General features: G+C 39.2%; 1 protein-coding gene and 1 non-coding gene across 2 annotated transcripts in view; one reads left to right on the top strand and one right to left on the bottom strand.

Moving 5' to 3' along the window:
* The window catches only part of PELI2 (pellino E3 ubiquitin protein ligase family member 2), a 208,487-nt gene that overhangs the window by 174,068 nt on the left and 10,726 nt on the right, over positions 1-23,693 (top strand). The window contains exons 4-5 of the mRNA XM_055130926.1: positions 19,424-19,621; positions 22,076-22,264. Coding sequence (XP_054986901.1) covers positions 19,424-19,621; positions 22,076-22,264 — 387 coding nt within the window. The remainder of the gene's footprint in view (positions 1-19,423; positions 19,622-22,075; positions 22,265-23,693) is intronic.
* On the bottom strand, positions 15,988-16,121 carry LOC129404011 (small nucleolar RNA SNORA1). The gene has a single exon (XR_008629622.1). It is a non-coding gene; the product is annotated as a small nucleolar RNA SNORA1 (small nucleolar RNA).

The raw sequence follows: 23,693 nt of genomic DNA, 5'->3' as shown, positions 1-23,693 counted from the left end.
AGAAATTTTAACACATTTCCCCTTCATTTCTAGATTTTGCTATACGTTATATTTTATCAACAGAACTTCTATAATGGTGGTATTTAATATCAAGTAGAAATGATGTCAGTAGGAAGAGATGCAGTTAATGTAAAAATTATTCCTGTGTATGTTTTGAAAGCCAGAAAAAAAAATTAATTGCAAAAAGAAAACATAAGAGCTGCATTCTCAGATCTTAGCACAACAATAAAGACTTTATTTTTTTTAAAAAAAAAGTAAAAAAAATTAAATCTATTGCTTTAAATGATAACAAACATGTTCAAAATACTTCCAAAATAACATTTGAATCAGAGGACATCAAAACTGCAATTATAGTCCTCTTAAAATGTAACTAGGGAAAAGTGGCTGAGGATAGATACGAGCTCACAAAAAAAGATGCCTCAAAAATAAATAAATCAATAAAATAAAGTAAAATTTTAAAAATGCCTTGGGTTAACACAAGGGACTCCTACCCAACTATAAGGTGAAATTTTATATTTTGCCACAACATGGACTGAATTGATGTTGTGTTCACTGTATCACTGTATTACTGTCATCCTGTTGTTCCATCGATTTGCTCCAAGCAGGCATCAGTAGCATCTCCATTCGTCCCTGTCGTGTGCTAGTATAGTCCGATGGCATATTGGGGTCTCTTTCAGGATCAGGAGAATGAGGACCGTCGTTACTTGTTTTTGGCATATCAAGTACGCCACGGGTAGCTTGCCAGGCTCTGCCGTGCATTGTTGTATTAAGTGAAATAAATCAGGAGAAATACAATACTAGATGATCTCACTCATATTTGTTATATAAATAACGCAGGGACAGCGATGGAGGATCTGTGGCATTTTGGGGATGGGAGGGAGGCTGCAGTATCTTTATTTTTTTTAAGAATTTTATTTTATTGAATCACCATGTGGAAAATTACAAAACTTTCAGGCTTAAGTCTCACTTATACAATGCTGGAACAACCATCCCTTCACCAGTGCCCATATCCCACCAACAAAAAAAAAAAAACAGCACACCTCGATCCCGCCCCCCCGCACCCCCCCCATGTAACTGATAAATTTCACTTTGCATTCTATTTACTATGGTTACATTCAATATTTCAACACAAACCTCACTATTATTGTTAGGAGTACCCCACTAGTCAGACCTGTGGTGAAGAGATATGAGGTCGCGCGGTCACGGTATCGGCCGTGTGGTTTTGGGTTTCTGTACTTTAACAGCTAAGTCCAGGGAGATTTCTTCCAGATATTGGATCATTGCAAGCTTGTAAACCCCATCTGTGGTCGTCATAATATGGCGGTCACCACGCCCTTCACCCCCGGCAAGGAAGAGGCAAGAGAAAGAAATACCTTTCCCCTCCTGGGCGGGCATGGGTCCGTGGCTTAGTTCTCAGTCTGGAGACATTCTGCGAGGAGCTGCCCATGCCGAAAAATTTAGCTGGCATCTGGAGTCACGCTCATGCAGCTGCGGAGAGGCCGCACACACGTGTGGTCCCCGGGATCACATCTTGGTGGCGGGAGGGGCTGGTGCCACCCCGCTGCAGTATCTTTAATACACCAAAACCACAAATCTTTTTTTTTCCGTTTTGTTTAATTGAATCACCATGAGATAATTACAGAGCTTTCATGTTTGTGTTTCAGTCATTCAATGATCGAACACCCATCCCTCCACCAGTGTACATCTTCTACTACCAGTATCCCCAGTGTCTCCCCCATCCCAACCTCCCCCTGTCTCTGTGGCAGCCAATTTCCCCCATACTCTCTCTCTACTTTTGGGCATTATGGTTTGCAGTACAGATACTGAGAGGCTATCACATTTGGTCTTTATCTACTTTCAGCACATATCTCTCATCCCAAACAATCCCTCCAACCATCATTGACTTAGTCATCCCTTCTCTATTCCAGCTGCCTTCTCCCCCAGCTCACAAAGCAGGCTTCCACCTATGGAGAAATATTCCTGGCTTTTGTCTCTATTATCCTTGGGTGTCAGTCTCATATTATGTTATTTTATATTCCACAGAGCCTGGTAAGCTACCTGTGGTGTATTCTATATGCCAAAAACAGTAACAAGTCTCACAATGGAGACATTACTGGTGCCCACTCAAGCAAATCGATGAGCTATGGGATGACAGTGATACAGTGTTGACAGTGATACAGTGATATTCCACAAATGAGTGCAGTCATTCTGTGTCTGTCACTCTTTGTAACTCATTTTACGTAGCATGATATGATACTCTCCATGACCATCCACTTATAAGCAAATATCATGACTTCATCTTTCCTAACAGCTGCATAATATTCCATTGTGTAGACGTACCAAAGTTTCTTTGTCCAGTCATCTTCTCAGGCACTCAGGTTGTTTCCAGATTCTGGCTATTGGAACAGTGCTGTAGTGAACATAAAGATGCAGATGTCATTTCTACTGTGCTTTTTTTGCACCTTTGGGATATATTCCCAGAAATCAAAACCACAAATCTTTTTTTTTTTTTTACAGTGCTACAATATCCTTTTTTTTTTTTTTAAATTTATTTATTTTTAATTAGAGAATCACCGTGAGGGTACAGTTACAGATTTATACACTTTTGTGCTTATACTTCCCTCATACAAAGTTTGGGAACCCATCCCTTCACCAGTGCCCATTCTCCACCACCCGTAAACCCAGTGTCCCTCCCACCCTCCCCAATCCCATCTCCCCCCCACCCCACCCTGCCACTGTGGCAAGGCATTCCCTTCTGTTTTCTCTCTCTAATTAGCTGTTGTGGTTTGCAATAAAGGTGTTGAGTGGCTGCTGTGCTCAGTCTCTAGCCCTCATTCAGCCCGCAACTCCCTTCCCCCACATGGCCTTCGACTACAATGTAGTTGGTGATCGCTTCTCTGAGTTGACCTTTCCCCGGAACGTGAGGCCAGCCTCGAAGCCATGGAGTCAACCTCCTGGTACTTATTTCTACAGTTCTTGGGTGTTAGTCTCCCACTCTGTTATTCTATATACCATAGATGAGTGCAGTCTTTCTATGTCTGTCTCTCTCTTTCTGACTCATTTCACTCAGCATGAAACTTTTCATGCCCATCCACTTGACTACAAAATTCTTGACCTCCTTTTTTCTAACAGCTGCATAGTATTCCATTGTGTAGATGTACCAAAGTTTCCTCAACCAGTCATCCGTTCTGGGGCATTCGGGTTTTTTCCAGATTCTGGCTATTGTAAACAGTGCTGCGATGAACATACATGTGCAGATGTTGTTTCGATTGTACTTTTTTGCCTCTCTGGGATATATTCCCAGCAGTGGTATTGCTGGGTCAAATGGGAATTCAATATCTAATTTTTTGAGAGTCGTCCAAATTGTTTTCCAGAAGGGCTGAACCAGTCGGCATTCCCACCAGCAGTGAAGAAGGGTCCCTTTCTCCCCACATCCTCTCCAACAGCGGTTGCTTTTGTTCTTTTGGATGTGTGCTAGTCTCTGTGGTGTGAGGTGGTATCTCAAAGTTGTTTTGATCTGCATCTCTCTGATGATTAGTGATGCAGAGCACTTTTTCATGTGCCTTTTGGCCATTCGTATTTCTTCCTTGGTAAAGTTTCTGTTCATTTCTTCGCCCCATTTTTTGATGGGGTTGGATGTTTTCTTCTTGTAGAGTTCAACCAGTGCTTTATATACCATTGATATCAACCCCTTATCTGATGGGTATTGTGTAAATATCCTTTCCCATTCTGTGGATAGTCTTTGTATTCTGGTCACTGTATCTCTTGCGGTGCAGAAGCTTTTTAGTTTAATGTAGTCCCATTTGTTGATCTCTGTTTTTACTAGATTGCTTAGTTCCGTGTCACCTTTGAAGATACCTTTATCTTCAATATCGTGGAGGGTTTCGCCGACCTTGTCTTCAATGTACCTTATAAAACCACAAATCTTAACATTATTGTAACCATGTTATCTAAACTATAACAAAATAATATTAATAAGATAAAATAAAAATTTTATTAAAGAATAGAAAAATAGCTCTGGGCCACTGGGTAGCAAATCTTTTGAATTTCATTAAAGTTGTACTCAGAGGAAAGTGTAAAGCCCTTAACTATTTTCAATTTTGGAAGCAAGGGAGGAAAGAAAGAAATCAGGGGACTTAAGAACTTTTGTAAAATATGTTATTTTTGCAGTCATTAAAAAAGTACAGGACAGAATTTCTTTAAATGGATTATCATAGAAATCCAGAAATATATCAAAAGAAGGCAGAAGAAAAGTAAAAGGGGAAAAGTATCTCTTCATTAAAAAGAATAAAACCATCAACATTCATTTCTTTAAAACAGCAGAAAATTTAAATTTAGACTATGAAAGGAAAAACAAATTGGGAATGATGAGACTTTGCATTTAATGTTAAAGTAGTAAATGATACTGAAATAAATATCAAAATGTATCATCATACAGGCATCAGAAAGGGGATATAAATAGTTCATTAAAAATTAAAAATATGCCCAACTTATTTAAAAGAGAGGTGAGATTTTCAGTCACATAGTATATATTGTTTTTCACTTATCAGACTGGCATTTTATTGGAGATAAGGAGAACCTGTCTCCTACAGCCTGTAAAATGGTGTGACCTCCTTGGCACCTTGATTTGGAAGTACCTGTGAAGTATGAAAAATACACTCTGATTCAGCTCTTCTTTCCTAAGCTATTTCCTTTCTTAAGAATTACCCCAGAGATTTCTACATACTTACAAAGTGACATTTTATAAATTTTGCTTGGATGAAATTGCTTAATAGCAAAGGAGTTGGGGACCATTTCAGTACATTTGCAGTGGAGACATCCAGGTTTTCAAAATAGAACAAGAGAAAAACCTATGTACAGATATATAAAAAAAAAAGCTTCAGACATTTACTCAAGTAAATTTTAATATTAAATATGTTAAGCAATTGATAGTATTATACTTTGTATTAATGTGAGATCTTAATAAAGATAAAGTAACTTTAACATTAATACAGAATATTAATTTCAGAATATTTGGTTTGTATTGTAAGTTATTTAAATAATATATCTTGCATTAAAAATACCCAGAAGATAATACCCAAGACACTGGTCAAGTTAATTTGCCTTTGTGAGAAAGAAAGTATGCAGGGAGTTCTTTCACCAGTTTCCTATTTTGTTTTTTCTCCCCTCACACTTTATTTAAACACTTTGGTTTACAAAGTTGTTCATGATGTATTTGTTACAGGCAGTCAGTACCCCAATCCCACCACCAACTATGACCTTCCTTCCTCTTGGAGAGGAGCAATAGTATTTCACTCTTGTCCTAGGAGAAAAGTCAGAAAATATAGCTTAATGAAAACCCAAGTTTGCAGAAGCAAGGATACACATTTGCATCACTGCAAGAGTTATTAGTGCTAACTCCTATCTCTGTACTTGGGGATCACTCTTGGCAGGGCTCAGCAAACCATGTATCATGCCAGAGTGGCTACATGCAAGGTATTGGAAGTTCTATCCAGTACACATAGGCAAGAAAAATAAATAAAAGGTCAGAATTATCTTACTGCCTGTGAAGAGCACTGCCTTGCATATTTTCACCTCTCTATAACTCACCATGAACATATAAAGACATCCTAACTATAATCACCTAGCCTCACAAAAACTCACAAGATACAACTCCAGCTGCAAATGTCAGAATGGAAAAGCAGTGCAGAACCCCACCAGACTTCTAAGGATTGTAACCCAGAAGACTCAAGCAGTAATACCAAGCTATATAACCTCTCTGATAAGGAATTTAGAGAAGAATTGTTGAGAATATATAAGGAACTCAAAGAAACAATGAAACAGACTGCCAATGCAACACAAGCATATATGAGAGCAGAAATGAGGAAATTATAGACAGAAATGGCAGAACTGAGAAACTTGGTAGATGAAATGAAAAACTCAGCAGCAGAGTAACAGCTGCTGAGGACAGAATCAGTGAACTTCAAGATGAAGTGCAGAAATCTCCAGACAACAACAGAAGATAGGAAAGAAGCCTTAAAATAAATGAATAGCTGACAAGAGAACATTGGAATGAATTCAGGAATACAACATAAGAATAACTGGGGTCCCAGAGGCCCAGGAAGGCCACCCTAATGAAGAAGGAACATCAAAGACATCATTGGTGAGAAGTTTGTAGAGATGGAGAGTACATGCACCCAGATCCAGGAGGTATTAAAGAGCACCAGCCAAGAGCAATCCAAATAAAAATACTCCAAATAAAAGTACAACCTAATAAGAATAATGAAAATCACAGGGATTAGATACTAAGAGCAGCAATATCAAAGAAGGAAATTCTATACAAAGGGGAGTATATACTTAAGATTTACTGAAGATTTATCAAGTGAAACCCTCCGGGCCTGAAGACTGGGGGAGGGGGTATAGTAAAGAAAACTCAACGAAGTGAACACCTCACCAGGAATATTTTGCCCAGGCAGACTCTCATTCAGATTTGAAGGAACAATACTCAAATTAACAGAAAAACAACTTTTGAACTTATAGACTCCAAACCATCTTTACTAGAAGAAATAAAGGGACTACATTAAGATAAGACCTGTCCCACAAACACACTAAATTCATGTAGAAAGTTGGCACAGACTCCATGACAGTCATCTTTCTCAATGTCAGTTGGCTAAATGAGTGAATAAAGAGATTCAGGATGGATTAGAAAATCAAACCCAATATTCTGCTACTTGCAAGAAATATTTGAATAGTCAGAGCAGACTGATTTGAAATCAGAGGTTACAAGACAATTCTTCAAGCAAACAACAGCTTCATAAAGGCTGTGGTGGCCATAGTAGTATCAGATGACATAAACTTCAGACTGAAAAAAAAAAATTAGAAGAGACAACAGAAGTCATTTCTTAATGATCAAGAAATATGTACACAGGAAGAATTCATACTCCTAAATATATGTGCCCTTAATGAGGGGCCAGCAAAACATTTTAAATGTTAATAGTCTTGAAGAAATACAATGGTAGCAACACAGTAGTGGTTGGAGACTTCAATACAACACTGTCACGTCTTGATCAACTAGACTAATTTGTAAGAAGTAAGAAATAGTTGCTTTGAAGGGAGAAATGAAAGACAGGGTTTTAGTTTCTCATTTTCAAAAAGTTGAATACGCTTTCTTCTCCAATACACGTAAGACATTCTTCAAGATAGACCACATGCTGGGACATAAGACATACCTCCATAAAGTCAGAAGCATAGAAATCATAGCCAATTATCTTCTCAGAATATGATGCATTGAAAGTAGAAGTTAATCACAGAAATGGAGAAACAGCTCAAACACTTGGATATTAAGTAGCTCATTACTGAACAGCCAGTGGGTCAGAGAGGGAAATCAAAGAGCAAATTAAAAGACTCATGAAAACAAATGAGAATGAGGACACTACTTACCAGAACTTATGGGATGCACTCTAAGAGGAAAGTTTATTGCTATGCAAGCATTCATCAGGAAGAAAGATCCCACATAAATAACTTGACTGCACACTTAACAAGCTGAAAATAATCAACGAAAGGAGCCCAAAGCAGGGAAGACGAAGGAAATAATAAAACTTGGAGCAGGATTTTATGAACTGGAATTTTTTAAGTCCAAAAGATCAATAAAACTAAAAGCTGGTTCTTTGAGAAAATAAACAACATCAATAAGTCACAAAAGGAGAGAGGGAGAGAAAATGAGCCCTAATAAACTAAGTCAGGAATAAAAGAGGGGACATCACAATAGTCCTCACAGAAGTTCAAAGGATCACTTGAGAATCTTTATGCCAAGAAACCAGGGAACCTAGAAGAAATGGGTAAATTCCTGTACTCCTGTAACCTGCCAAGACTAAATCAAGTTAACAAAACTATCACCATCAAGTAAATTGAAATGTTAATCAAAAGTCTTCTCAAAAAACAAAAACCCAGGTTCAGATGGATTCATTAGTAAATTATTTCAAACCTTAAAGAGAACCTACTGTCTTTCCTTTTCAGACTCTTCCAGGAAACTGGTGAAAGAGAAATACTCCTAAATAGTATTTCTATGAAGAAAATATTACCCTGATACCAAAAACATACTGGGACACCACCAAGAAAAAGAACTACAGGTCAGTATTCTCAGTGAACAACAGATGCAAAGTTCCTCGACTAAAAACTGTCAAATAGAATTGAATTTATCAAAAGGTCATATACCATGACCGAGTAGGATTCATCCTGGGGATTCAAGGATGTTTTAACATACCCGAACCAATCAACATACTACTCCATATCAGTAAAAGAAAAAATGATCATATAATCATACCAGTGGATAAAGATAAAGCACTTGACAAGATCCAGCAGCCATTCATGATTTAAAAACAACACCAACCAACTCTTAACAATAGGGAAAAGCCAAAAGTCTTTCTCTGAGATCAGGCACAAGACAGAGTTGCTCACTCTCGCCACTTCTATTCAGTATAGTGCCAGATGTTCTCATCAAAGAAATCAGGCGAGAAAAATTATCAAGGGCATCCAAATAGGAAAGGAAGAAGTCAGGCTCTCACAATTTGTGGATGACATGATACTATATTTAGAAAATCCTAAAGATGCTACAAAAAAGCTCTAAGAAACAATGCATTTGTATAGTATGGTAGCAGGCTACAAAATTAATATGTAAAATTAGATGGCATTTCCACATACAAATAATGAAAGAGGAGAAAAAGATATAAAAACAATTCCATTCACAATTGTGCTTCAGAAAATCAAATGTCTCAGAATCAGCTTAACTGTAGTACTGTCATTCATCAATTTGCTCAAGCATTATTGGGCACCAGTCATGTCTCCATTGTGAGACTTGTTGCTATTTTTGGCATATCAAATACTCCACCCTATTTGGTCGGGATACTCTCAGTAGCTTGCTGGGCTCTCCTAGAGGGGCGGAGGAACGTACCCAGGTCAGCCATGTGCAAGGCAAACACCCTACTCACTGTGCTGTCATTCCAGCCCATTAGTGAGTGGTCACAAGGTCTACCTAAAGTCAACCTGCAGCAATTAAGCTTAACTAAAGAGGCAAACGTCCTATACAAAGCAAGCTACAAAACAGTACTTCCAAGAAATAAGAGGACACAAGGAAATACATCCCCCATTCATGGATTGGGACAATTAATATAAAAATTACAATACATCCCAAAGCATTGTACAGATTCAGTACAGTCCCTATAACGATACCCATGTCACTTATCAAATAAGTAGATGGTGGGGCTGGAGCGCTAGCACAGTGGGTAGGACATTTGCCTTGCACGTGACCGACCAGGTTCGATTCCCAGCATCCTATATAGTCCCCTGACCACCACCAGGAGTAATTCCTGAGTGCAAAGCCAGGAGTAACCCCTGTGCATCACCAGGTGTGTCCCAAAAAGAAAAAAAAATAAGAAGTAGATGGAATACTTCTGAACTCCTGAAATTCATATGAAATAATAACCACTGTGACACACTCCACCCCTCCAGAAATAGCTAAAGCAGTTCTTGGGGAAAATATTGGAGGCATCACTTTCCCCAACTTCAAACTGTACTATAAAGTTGTAGTAATTAAAACAGCATGGTATTGGAATAAAGACAGGTCCTCAGATTAGTGAAATAGAGTTGAATATCCTAGGACAGACCCTCAGGTATATGATCAGTTAATCTTCAATTGATAAGTATGAACTGGAGCAAAGAAAGCCTCTTCAAAAAGTGGTGCTGGGACAACTGGTCAGATATATGATAAAAATTAAAGTCAGACTCTCTTTAATGTCATGCACAAAAGTCAGATCTCAGTGGATAAGTACCTTCATACTACAGCTGGATCCATAATGAACATAGAGGAAAAACTCTCCATAAGATTGAAGATAAAGGCATCTTGAAAGATGAAACACCTCTGACCAAGCAAATGGAAGAAAAGATAAGCAAATGGGACTCCACTAAACAAAGAAGCTTCTGCACCTGAAAGGAAATGATGATCAGGATACAAAGACAGCCCATAGAGTGGGAAAAATTACTCAGCAGCCATCTGATAAGGGGTAATATCGAGATATATAAGACACTGGTAGAACTTTTCAAGAAGAAGTTGGGGGTAGAGGTGAACAGTAACTTCCACAAATACCTGTAGCAACTCTGCTTGACTCACTAGAGCAATTTCTTCTTGATGAGTGCAATTGCACATTATAATTATATTAACAGCAAATGGTTTGTGTAAATTATATATATTAGACCTTGAGATATGGTTTTTATCTTCTTCATTCCTGATATGGAATTGTACATTTTAATGTGATCGGTGACCTTGACAATATCATCAGTAAGCCAGTTACAAATACAGATAACCAGACTGATTCTACCATGATTAATGTATAGAGTTGATTGGAAGAAGATTTTATGAATATTTGTGTTTTGGGATGTCCTTTAATTTGTCTGTCTATTTGCTTTTAATGTGTGATTTGAGGAAAGAATACTTTGACACATTTAACAAATCAAAATAACTACTCTTTTTAAGACATTTCGCAAATACAGGCTGAAGGTATTTTATTCACATATATACTTATACCAATAAAATGATTTTACAAGTGGCAAAAAAGAAATAGAAATGTCCAAAAATGCACATTTGAAAAAATGCTCTACATTACTAATGATCAGGGAAATGCAAATAGGAACAGTGTGATACCATGTCACATCACAGAGACTGGCATACATCAAGAAGAACAACCAGTCCAGTTCAGATGCAGGGATAAAGGGACTCTCATTCATTGCTGGTGGGCATGCCAACTGGCCCCACCTTTTTGGGACACAATATGGACATTCCTTAGAAAACTAGAAATTGAGTTTCAATATAACCCAGCAATACTGCTCCTGGGAATACACCCTAGGGGCACAATGCAGAAAAGCCATCTGCACTTCTATGTTCGTTGTAGCACTATTCACGGTTGCCAGAATCTGGAAGCCACCCTAATGCCCAAGAACAGATGACTGGATAAAGAAATTGTAGTACACCTACACAGTGGAATACTATGAAGTCATTAGGGGAAAAATCATAAAATTTGCTTATACATGAATGGACACAGAGTATCATGCTGAATGAAATGAGTCAGAGGGAGAGGGACAGCCATAGAATGATCACACTCATTTGCAGGATGGATGAATGGATACACAGACAGACAGACAGATATAGGTTTTTTTTTTAACACAGTATGAAAATACCCAAAGACAGTGAGTATTTAGTAAATGCCAAATGAGGAGCAGTAGGACTGGTCTATAGTAGAAACTTGCCACAAATTGGAGGGAATTACAGTAAGGACAGAGAAGGAACCACTGTGACAATGATAATGGAAAATGATCACTCTGGACAAGAACTGAATGCTGAAAAAGAGGTAAAGTGATATACATGATAACCTTCCAGCTACAGTATTTCAAATTGCAGTGCCTTAAAGGAAAGAGTGGGGAGAGATTAGAGAGAAGGAAACATAAACTTCCTGTAATAGAGGCAAGCTGGAGGTTGGAGGGGAGGAGAGAAATATACACTGGTGAAGGAACAGGTGTTGAAACATATGACTGAAACCAAATCATGAAAAACTTTGTAATTATCTCACGGAGATTCAATAAAAAATAAATAAAAATACAGAATTTAACAGTAAAGGACTTCTAAAAAGGAAAGAAAATGTGCTTCAGGGACAGGGCCAGGGCTCAGGAAAGGCAGGGAAGGTTTCCAGCTGCTTTTATACCATCTGAGTTGCACTGAGTTTAACTGAGTTTCCAGACAAATGCCAACTTAAATCTGTATCTAATAAAAGTTAAAACAGTGGTTCCCAAACTTTCACACTGGTAAACCAGCATAAGTGTGCAGCCCAGTGTTTGAAAACTGCTCTATTAAAAGACAGTACCTTTCTCAACAAACAGCAGGAAACTTTTGTGGAATGATACCAGTTTACAGACTATTGACTAAAAATCTCTGATTTTAAAGTGCTGGATAATAAGGTTGTGATGAATGACAGCAGTTGAGGATACATTTTTCCCTGTGGCTACTACATGAATATTTGCGGTATATGAACACCATTTAAAATCCAGAAGCGTCTAGAAGCATCTAGATTGCTTTTAAATAATATAGTTGATTCCACAGTCAAAAGAAAGAACAAGCTCCCAGTTTTCACACTGATCAGTTTTCAGTAGCAAACTGACCTATATATTTATGTATGTGTGTATACATGCACATATGTATGTATTCTGGCAAAAGCAACACAATGCTTGTGTCCTAAATTATAAAATGCTACCACACTTTTAGGTTTGACTTAAATGGAAGTGAATTGATAAGCAGATTTGATATGACCAATCAGACAAGTGTCATGGCTTCAGATAATTGATCCTAGCAGTACATTCCAGTTGGAATAAAATGTCGTGTATTACTGTCTATGTCTGTAATTCATCACAGTGTTACTCAATACATTGAGATTAAATCATTATGTAGCTTTTTCTTTGGAAAGTAATCTATGACAAAGTTTACAGGTCTTTTTTTCCCCATTTGAAAAAAAAAATGTTGAGTGATGTTGAGTGACATTGTGCCAGAGCGTGATTTTGTCTTTGAGCTTTAAACAGATTTCTTACATTATCCAAAAGTCAAAGGTTCCACTTGGTATAATTTAGCAGACTATTTATGGTGGGTGGTAGGCAGTGATGGGGTGGGTGGGGGTTAATGGAGGTATCTAGGAATGAAGTTACCAGTAACTTGCATGTCAGAATGCTACCCAGTTAACTATCCAAATGTTCCAAATGAGAAGTGTTTTGCTTTTGGATAAATGAAAGGAAGAAGCCTCTTAGATAGTGGGGCAAGTGTTTGACCTGTTCTGTGGAGAATGACAGCATCAGAGGCAGTGTCACCCTGGGAGCCTTGGGTTGGGCGTGGAGGCCAAGCAGTCTGAGAGCCTTTCAGATTTCATTCCTAAACCTTATTGGAGTAGAAGAGTTTGGAATAGCTTGTATTTCCTACTATCCACTTCACTATAATTAGTAAAATGTTTTGTGTTGACTTATTCTTCACTAATTTGGGAATGTGGGAAGGGTGTTGGTCCAGTCCATATATAGCAGGCGGTGCTCAGGACTAAGTCTTGGCTCTGTGCTCAGGGATCACTCCTAGCAGTGCTCAAACCGCCATATGTGGCATCAGGGATGGCTACATGCAAAGCAAGTACCTTGCCTCCTATCTTCTCTCTCTGGCCCACTTACTTTTAACAGAAACAGGACAAAGACAATGACTAGTTACCAGGAGCTAGAGGGTAGTAGGGGTAAGAATGAGCCAGAGATCATGAATAGCTTTGTAAGGGTCTATCTCACAGTGACTCAATAAAAAGAGGGAAAGAAAGGAAGAAAGGAAGAAAGGAAGGAAGGAAGGAAGGAAGGAAGGAAGAAAGAAAGAAAGAAAGAAAGAAAGAAAGAAAGAAAGAAAGAAAGAGAGAGAGAGAGAGAGAGAGAGAGAGAGAGAGAGAGAAAGAAAGAAAGAAAGAAAGAAAGAAAGAAAGAAAGAAAGAAAGAAAGAAAGAAAGAAAGAAAGAAAGAAAGAAAAAGAAGGAAGGAAGGAAGGAAGGAAAGAGAGAGAGAGAGAAAGGAAGGAAGGAAGGAAGAAAGAAAGAAAAGAAAGACTGAGCCGAAGAGATAGTACAGTGGGTAAGGCATTGCCTTGTATGTGTCCAACCTGAATTTGATCACCAGCACAACATATAGTCCACCGAAGTCCTCCAGGAGTGATCCCTAAGCATAGAGTCAGGAGTAATCCATGAGCACCACCAGGAGTGGCCCCCAAACAAGCAACAAACAAAAGAGATAGTTACAGACATTGGTCAAAGGATACAGATTTCAGGCTTTGAGATGATCAAGTTCTGGGAATCTGGGACAGCATGATGATTATAGTTAGTAAGTACTACTGTATTATATGCTTGAAAGTAGCTAAGAGACTACTTTAAAAAAAAAGCTTTAAAAATAAATTAGAGCACTCTGAATCACTAGTGCTTCTGAATTACACACCCAGCTTGTAAATGAATCTAGCAGAAGGATATGCAACTTTGAAAGATAAATTGCATGATATGATTTTATAATATCTCTAATTTAGATTTTATGTTGCATTTTTTAACAAGTTCTATGTTTTCTGAACCTGAAATGCATACATTCAGGCAATACGCTTCTACTCAAGTTGATGAGTTTCAGTGAATCCAGCGGTTTAGTTTATTCTAGACACATTTCATTAAGGACAAGAAATTAAAGGTTGGAAAAAGAATGAGAAAATAGAGGTCTGCTGTGTATTGCTTTTACAGAGACAGTCTGTGCATGAAACTATCATATAGAGAGATGTAATAATACTGTTCAAGGAAGCAAAACATGCAAAATGGTATAGCACACATATTTTTCACTTTTATTCATTTGAATAAAAAGTGTATTATAACAATGACATCTTAAAATTTTGAGATCAAGATAAAGATAACTGGGAAACTGACTTTGCAGGAGATATATCTGGAGGCTCTATGTTCTCTCATTGGCATGGTTAAAAAAAAATCAGATATTTAACATCTTAGCACTGTAGCACTGTCATCCTATTGTTCATCGATTTGCTCGAGCAGGCACCAGTAACATCTCCATTGTGAAACTTGTTGTTACTGTTTTTGCATATCGAATACTCCATCAATAGCTTGTCAGGCTCTGCCATGCAGGCAGGATATTCTTGGTAACATGCTGGGCTCTCTGAGAGGGATGGAGGAATCGAACCCCGGTCGGCTGCATGCAAAGCAAATGCCCTACCCTCTGGGCTATGGCTCCAGTAGCAAAAATATTCATATACCTATAAATAATTTTAATGTAAGAAATCTCTGTCATGCATAACATTTTTTGCTGTTTTCTAGAGCTACTATCACAAAAATTTTAATATTCCATCTCAGAATTTCCTTATTCACAGACAAATACTTAATTCTTTCCAGTTCACAGGACAAAACAGTGCTTGTCTTTTCTGGATTTGTTGAATATGAGAAGTTTTGATGGAACTCCTAAGGTCTTGCTAATTAAACATATTCTCACTGACAGTATTTAAACTTTCCAAGGAAAGGAAAGAATTGCCTATGATATATAAGATAGTATAATATAATAATATATTCCTAAATCCTAATTCAAAGATATTTTTAACTATCCAAAATTGAAATGCTTAGTTTTTTGTTTGTTTGTTTAATCTTCTATTTGCTTAAAATTGTGGACCTGTACGTATAGCCCTATATGTTCTTATACATTTATGCAATGATAATAGGCATTGTATCTCTCTGTCTGGATTAAGGTTGTTCTCACAATGAGCTGAGCCACCAATGGATTTAATTTGTAAGAAAAAACACTTCCTGGAGCAAGTTAAAAAAGGTCCCAAGAATTGTTCTTTTTCTTCCTGTGGTTTTTTGGTTTTGTTTGTTTTGTAAAACATTTGGGCCACACCCAGCTGTGCTCTATGCCTATTCCTGGCTCTGTATTCAGGTATCACTCATGGAAGGACTGGAAAACCATACAGGGGACTTGATCAAACCCAGGTGTCCAATTGCAGGGCAAGTGCCCTACCCGTTGTACTATCTTTTCAGCCCTCTTCTTTTTTTGATTGTTGAATACTAAGTAAAAGTTTGCTGCAAAAGTTTAGTTGGGTTTGGGGGGTTTTTTTGGTAGGGGGAGCAGGGGCAGGTAGTGGGGGTAAGGGGATTAGAGGAGAGGTCATACCTCATGGTCTTCAGGAGGTATTTCTGGATCTATGTTCAGGAATGACACCTGACAGTACTCGGGGGACAGTATGTGATGCTGGAGATTTGAACTAGTATCTGCAATATGGAAGCAGGTGCCTAACTACTTTTGTACTATCTTTCTGGCCTATAATGTTTCTTTTGCTCCAAGAGATAAAACCTTGTTTTATGCAAGATTGAATGTTTTCTATCAGAATGAAAATTCATCCTAAAAAGTTTTTTATTTAATATTTGCTCACATTTCAGGTCTCATTGCCACCACAGCAATGAGTTTGACATAATGGAAGCATACCTTGTAGGTCCATATGGCCATATTCGCCTTCTCGAACTCCAGGAACAGCCAGGCCCACATTCATATAGAACAAGGCATGATAATAATAAAATTCTTTTATTTTTCCTAAAGCAAATGAAGTGACTGATAATGAAGAGAAGTAGGTCAGCTGCATAGAACTAGGAGTGAGTACTCATTTGTCCAGTATTGTTAAGTACCTATTGTGTGCCAGACCTAGGGTTGGATGCTCAGTATCCAGGAGCTGGGGAGATGGTAGAATGACAATATTAAATAACTCTTCAGATAAGTATATAATAATCAGAATTTGTTTTGAGTGCTATTAAAACAAAATATGTTTTTGAAAGATCGCACTCATCTGCGAAATATAAAGTAACAGAGTGGGAGACTAACACCCAAGAGTAGTAGAGATGAGGACCAGGAGGTCTGCCCCACAGCTTGGAAACTGGCCTCACATGCTGGGGGAAAAAACAGCTGAGATAGAGAAAGGAGCACCAAGTAGAGGACGTTGAGAGGACCCATTCAAGTTGAAAGTAGACTATAGACCGAACATGAAGGCCACTCAATACCTCTGTTGCAAACTACAACACCCAAAAGGAGAGAGAACAAAAGGGAATGCTCTGCCGCAGAGGCAGGGTCGGGTGGTGGGGGATGGCATGGAAGTGGTAAGAGGGTTACTGGGATCATTGGTGAATGTGAATGGGCACTGGTGGAGGGTTGGGTAAACGATCACTGTACGACTGAAATGCAAACATGAAAGTTCATAAGTTTGTAACTGTACTTCACAGTGATTTACTAATAAAAAATAACAAAACAAAACAAAAAAAAGGTATGCTAGAGAGATTGGAATCGGGGGAGCTGCTCTTCAACTGAGTTGGTGATAAAGGCTTCTTTAAGTAACACTTGATCTCTGGCTTTGGAAGACCTCCCACAATCTGCCTCCCCATTCCATCTGTTGTTTCACTTGACACACATACTCACTTATGCTCTCTGCTTATTTCTAGCTGAGATTTTGTTTATGATTTCTCCCCTGAGATAGCCTTTCTCCACCTTCACTGGTGAAAGTGCTGTTGTGTTCAAGGATTTGTTCAGATTCTCTCTCTCTTTAATTTATTTTTCTCAGGAATGCTTATTGAGGCACCATGATTTGCAGAGTTGTTCAAAATAGAGTTGTTGTTTAAGGCTTCCAACACCAATCCCACCACCAGTGTCTCCTTCCCTCCACCACTCTCCCCTGATTCCCTCCCCCAGGTCCCCAGCCTCCCCCCTTGACAGGCATATAACAAATTTATTTTATATCACTTGGTCCAATAAAACTTAAAGGAAGGGTAAAAAGAATTTCCAGAAAATAAATCAATAAAAGTCAATTTGTGTGATTAATTGCTATATGTTTCTGACCCTTCTTAATCTAGTATGAGACAACAATATGCACCATTAGTGCCATAATTAATGCCATGTGGTGGGAAGTTTCACAGAGCTCTTTTAACACTTTGCTTCTTGCAAAGCTGGTTTCAAGGGTAAGAATCCTCTAAGCTGTTGCCTGCCTATGAAGCTCTGTATAGTTCCTTCAGATCTGAATGATAATCTCGCTAGATGCAGTATTCTTGGTGAGGTGTTCATTTCATTGTATTTTTGCATGGAGTGATAGCACAACACGTAGGGTTGCGTAGAGTGATAGCACCTTGCACGCAGCTGACCCAGGTTCGATTCCTCCATCCCTCTCAGAGAGCCAAACAAGCTACCAAGAATATCCTGCCCGCATGGCAGAGCCTGACAAGCGATCCCTGGAGTATTCGATATGCCAAAAACAGTAACAACAAGTCTCACAATGGAGATGTTACTGGTGCCCGCTCGAGCAAATTGATGAACAACCGGATGACAGTGCCACAGTGCTATCCTTCCATATTCTAGTTTACAAAGTCTCATTTGATAGTCTAATCATTTGTACATCAAATGGGATTCCCTTTGTATATAAATTTCTTTTTTGATCTTGCTGCATTCAGTATTCTGTCTCTATCCTTGGATTTTGTCATTTTGAGTATAATTGTGTCTTGGAGTTTTCCTAATTGGGTATATTTTCACTGGGACCCTTTAGGCCTCTTGGATCTCTGTTCCTATAATCCACAATTTTGGGAAGTTCTAGTAGAAGATCTTTAACTAATGATTCTTCTGTCATTCCTCTTAAACTCATCCCATAGTTCTCTGGTAAGCTGTTTATTTCTTTTCAGGCAATTTTCTATATTCTGCTTTTTCCTAGTGGTTTCTGCCTTCTCATCTTGGAGCTCCTCAATCTCTTGCTCGGCTTCTGTTATTTTGCTGTTCAGAACTTCTGTTGAATTTTTCATATCACCTACTATGTTCTTTATTTCTGATTGTATTATTTTTTTATTGTGATTCTCATACTTTCTTGTTGCTGACTAACTATTCTGTCATTCTTGGAACTCATTAAACATCCTCATCATAGTGTCATTAAAGACACTGTCTGAGGATTTGCTGGTGTTGCTTATGTCTTCAGTGATAATTGTTTTGCATTAGCAGTCGCATGCTTCAGGAGCTGAGGTGTGGGCTCTTAATATAGCACAGGTCAGGTGTGGAGGCTACTGGGATTCACCTAGTAGGGAGGGCCTGTGGCTCCTGTTGCAAAATAAGCACAGTGATACCAGCCAGAGGCCAGCCTCACCTGGAATGGTGGAGCAACAAAAAGGTTAAATTCTTATTTATTTAAAATTTAATGGCTGGCTACTATTATATGTCCGTGTGTGTGTGTGTGTGTGTGTGTGTGTGTGTGTGTGTGTGTGTGGAAATTGTTGCATCTCACCATGGGGACACGAAATTCTTATCTTGGGGTTTACTAAGCTATTGTTTCACATTAAGCCTTCTGTGTTGTTTTTGGTAGTTGAGATTGGTTGGCTTCTGTGTTACATCCCATCCAATCTGGTGTGCTACTACTGGGATATTAGTGTTGTAGAGTTTGGAGATGCATGCAGTATTCATGGCCACGTGCACCAGAAAATCCAGAATATTTAATTGGGTAATCCAGTCAGAGGCATGGCGGCAGATTTGGGGTGTGGGTGTAGCTGTTGAAGCTTTGGTAGGGCTGGAGCTAGCAAGCCACCCTCCTGAGATCATCCAGGAGATCTCAGCCAGGAAGGGCATTCAAGAAATTTTTTCAGCTAGTTGATCTCTTTTGAGATTTACTTATGGGTCTCTGGAGCAAGGCTGGTAGATGAGCATACATGGCAGAGGCAGTGGGACATGGGCAAAGTGGCTGCTGGGGCTGCTGGAAGTACACTCTCAAGTATTCTGAGCATTCATTCCATGTGAACAAAATTCAGTGATGTGACATTCACAGGTGACTCACGAGTATACTTGATGTGTTTAGGTGGGCAGATCAACAGAAAGCCCTATTGACTTCGTGGTTACAGACACAATTTCTGGCAGTCAGAATAATGATGAAGCCCAGATTACACAAAGCACCATCTCCAGGTTTGCCTGCAGGATTGTCTGTGACAGGAATGAGCCATATACAGCACGGATATTTGCAGCAGGATTCGACTCTTCCAAAAACATCTTCCTTGGAGTAAGTATTATTAATAAGTACATGGTTTCAAGAAAAATACCCTTTGTCATATATAACTTTGCTTTTGTTTTTGTTTCTGGGACTACATCCAGCTGTGGTCGAGGCTCATTTCTGACTCTGTACTTAAGGATCACTCTTGATGATGCTCAGGAGACCATATGTAGTGCTAGGAATTGAACTCGTGTTGACTACACGCAAGGAGGCAAGTGCCTTAACCCCTGTACTGTCTCTTTGCAATCCTCCAAATTTAATTATGGTCAGAAGACTCTCTTTGCTTTACCCAGTGCCTTTCATTAAGTTTTGAGATTATAACTTTCAGGTGGGTGGTTTGAGAAACTGTTACTAAAACTCTGAAAAATAGATAAGTCATGATTCATTATTAGTATATATGGTAATTATTTTTTAATATATATGTAGTCTTATGTCACCTCTTGGTGAACAGAGGTTATCTAAGAAACATATCAGTAGGTGGTTTTGTCATGTTACATCATACAGCTATGATTACCTGAAAATTCACAGGATCATCTGGTGGCCAACCTTTTTAAAAATAAAGGACAGATGAAAAAAGAAGAAATATTTTGTGGACCTCTGAGGCAAACAACAAAAACACTAATAGTACTTTGGGTATTCAATTTTGCAGGGGTGGGGAGGTAGTTTTTAGCCACATCTGACTTCTCAGGGCTAACTGTGTTCAGGGCTCATTGATGTGTCACAGGAAACCATATGGGGTTCCAGAGATTGAACCTGGGTTGATTGCATGGAAGGCAAGTAACTTACCAACTGTACTATCTCTGGCCCAAGGATTCACTTTTAAATGTAATTTTATAAACTGAAAATTTTATTCACGTATGCCAAGTGTTGGAGTGATAACAGGTATGCCATGGGCTGGAGTGATAGCACAGCCGGTAGGGCATTTGCCTTGCACGTGGCCAACCCGGGTTTGATTCTCTGTCCCTCTCGGAGAGCCCGGCAAGCTACCAAGATTATCACCTGCACAGCAGAGCCTGGTAAGCTATCCGTGGCGTGTTCGATATGCCAAAAACAGTAACAATAAGTCTCACAATAGAGACCTTACTGGTGTCTGCTTGAGCAAATCGATTAGCAACAGGATGACAGTGATACAGTGATATGCCAAGTGTTAGTTAAGCAGCAGTAACTTCTTCATGGCCAGCAGGCAGTTTCTGAAGACCAATCCAGATCCTCAGACTGGCAGTTGAAAATCACTGGTCTCCTCCTCCTAGCAATATACCTTCCTAGGGCCACTGCCAACTTGGTGGGACATCATCAGCTGAGACATTGAGCCACACAGTACCTCATACATGCTGCACATAATGCACTTATATTAGGTTTCCAGGTATTCATTTTAGATAAAAATGAATCACTAGATCTGATAATTAGGGTTCAAAGGAAAATGCTGTTGACTCATTCATTCAAAAAAACTTACATTTTTGCCATTTTCCTTGCAGGGGATTAGCAATGTGATATCAGAGAGAACCAAGCAAATTAAAATTTTTTTGCCTTCATAGGCTTTCAACATAAATAAAACCCAAATGTTTTCATGACTGTTTGGTCCTAATAGTTTGACTGTTTCCAGCCCAGGAAGGTGAAGCAACAATGGTTTCCTCCTTATCTCTCACTTTTTTTCCCCCTAAATGTTCTGATACGTGGCACTGTAATTTATAATACTGTTCATGATAGAGTTTCATGCGTCAGAACAAATAAACCTTTTCCAGAGATTTCCCAGAAAACTTGCTCAGGTCTCGTTTGCCTCCCTCATCAGCAGCAAGGAGCTGCAGTGGTTCAAACTTCTCATCAGCTCCAGTAGTCCTGGAGTCCAGCTGCCTGAGTCCTGGGAACAAGAAGACAGTGGTACCAGCACCCCTGTGTCAGTGCTGCTGTTTCAGACAGGATACTGTGGTGGCTTCCCACACATGGAAGGGACACCAGTTGGCATGAAAACTATACTGGCTGCATCTCATTGGGTGGAACACTTTTTAAAATTTTGCGTTTCTGAATAGGAGTTCTTTTTCCTTCTGTGACTGCCCTTTTAGTCATTTGGCTACTAATGAGAATAGGGAAAGCATGTTTCAGTAATAGAATAAAAGCACCTAACAAAAAGATCTGAAGAGCGCTGGTTAGGTTCCTGGAATCACCTCAGAGCTTACAAACCTCTGAGGGAGAGAGGTACCGGCAGCAAGTTCTTTCAGAACAAAACAAAACAGATGCCTGAGATGAAGCTGATGTGTATTTAGAGGGAAATCATTCAGCCATTTTCCCTCTCCTTAGAATAATGGCACTTTTTTATCCTTCTGGTCATTGTTTTTAAGTCAGAAATGAAAATGTGCTGCTTTCCTCCCCTCGGCTCCTACCCGGTATTTGAACGGGTTTCTGCACCCCCTTCACTGTGAACATTATCTGAGTGTGCGTTTTTCTATTCTATGGGCGGCTTTCCAGGAAAAGGCAGCAAAATGGAAAAACCCTGATGGCCACATGGACGGGCTCACCACCAACGGTGTCCTGGTGATGCATCCAAGAGGGGGCTTCACCGAGGAGTCCCAGCCTGGCATCTGGAGAGAGATCTCTGTCTGTGGAGACGTCTACACCTTGCGAGAAACTAGATCAGCTCAGCAGAGGGGAAAACTGGTGAGTGGCTTTTGCTATGAAAAGTTCACTACGAAACTGTTCCATTTCCTCCCCTGAAGTCCCTCACTTGGCACAGAGGCTGTGTACTGTTGACCCTGGAGAGAAAATTTCTTAAGCCTTAGAAAGAGGGAAATGGCCTTACTTCCTTTTATGAGGGTGCTTTTTCCATAGTAGAAAATTGCCTTTGGCCCTTACTCTCCTAAAAGCATAATCTCCTGTTAGTGCTTCCTCACCCTTTCTGCTCCTGCATGGACCATGGACCAGCAGTTGGAACCAAGGCCGGAGACCAGTGATTTTAGCCTTTCTGTCCCTGTGGACCTGCACAGGCATGTGGACAGTGGCTGAAGGCCACACTGTTCTGTTAGATACTTCACCGCCACATTCCACTTAAATTCACTTTAAAAGAAACCTTGAACTTGCATAATTGAAATTGGTATAAAACCTTACTAATTTGGAAAAGTTCTGAACATTCCAGAACTAATTAGTAAAGATTATGAATTATAGAATTATTTACTAGACTTTCTGGAACTGCAGGATAATTAAGTTATCCTCCCCCCTCTTTTTACCCGTAGTAAGAAATTAATACATAATTCCCTATGTAATTCACCAAAATTACAGTTACAGCTTTTTACTTGAAATGATTTATATGGTACATTGTATTGGCATGCTACTTCTTATCCCAAATACCCTTAAGCAGTTGTACTTTTTTAACCCTTTCTTCCATAGAAAATGGGAAAGTTTGGGTTGCTGACTTTTTTTTAAATTTTTATTAGTGAATCACCGTGAGGTACAGTTACAAACTTATGAACTTTCATGTTTGCGTTTTGTTTATATCCCTCCACCAGTGCCCATTCTCCTCCACCAATGTTACCAGTATCCCTCCCAACACCCACTACCCCGCCCTGCCTCTGCGGCAGGGCATTCCCTTTTGTTCTCTCCCCTGTTGGATGTTGTAATTTGCAATAGAGGTATTGAGTGGCCATCATGTTTGGTCTGTAGTCTACTTTCAGCATGCAGCTGTCATGGTTTGCTGACTTTGCCAGATAAGTATGACCCGATGCCCAAAAGTTCTTAATAAACTTTCTGCTCTAGTACTTTTGTTAGATAGAAACTATAACAAAAACAGAATAAATGTTTTCTTCAATATCCCCATTGAAACACTTAGGGAACATAGGATATGAACTAGATAGAGAATAACCAGATTATTTCCAAGGTGGAAGAAGAAAATGGGAGATTTTCTCACTAGTAGTTTGCTGTTCCCTATACCAGATTTTTGTTTTCAGAGAGAGGCGTGGTTTGTTGGCTTTTTGAAGGCGGGGAGGGTGTTGGTTTGTTGGTTTGGGGGACGTACAAGCAGGAGTATTCAGGGGATCTTGCAGGGCCTCCCCACACAGAGCAGGCACTTCAGCCCATTGTGCTGTCTGCCAGC

Source organism: Sorex araneus, chromosome 3, assembly GCF_027595985.1.
Source record: "Sorex araneus isolate mSorAra2 chromosome 3, mSorAra2.pri, whole genome shotgun sequence".
Classification (NCBI taxonomy): Eukaryota; Metazoa; Chordata; class Mammalia; order Eulipotyphla; family Soricidae; genus Sorex; species Sorex araneus.
Note: the sequence above shows the minus strand (reverse complement) of the source record. Positions and strands in the feature narration are given on the sequence as shown.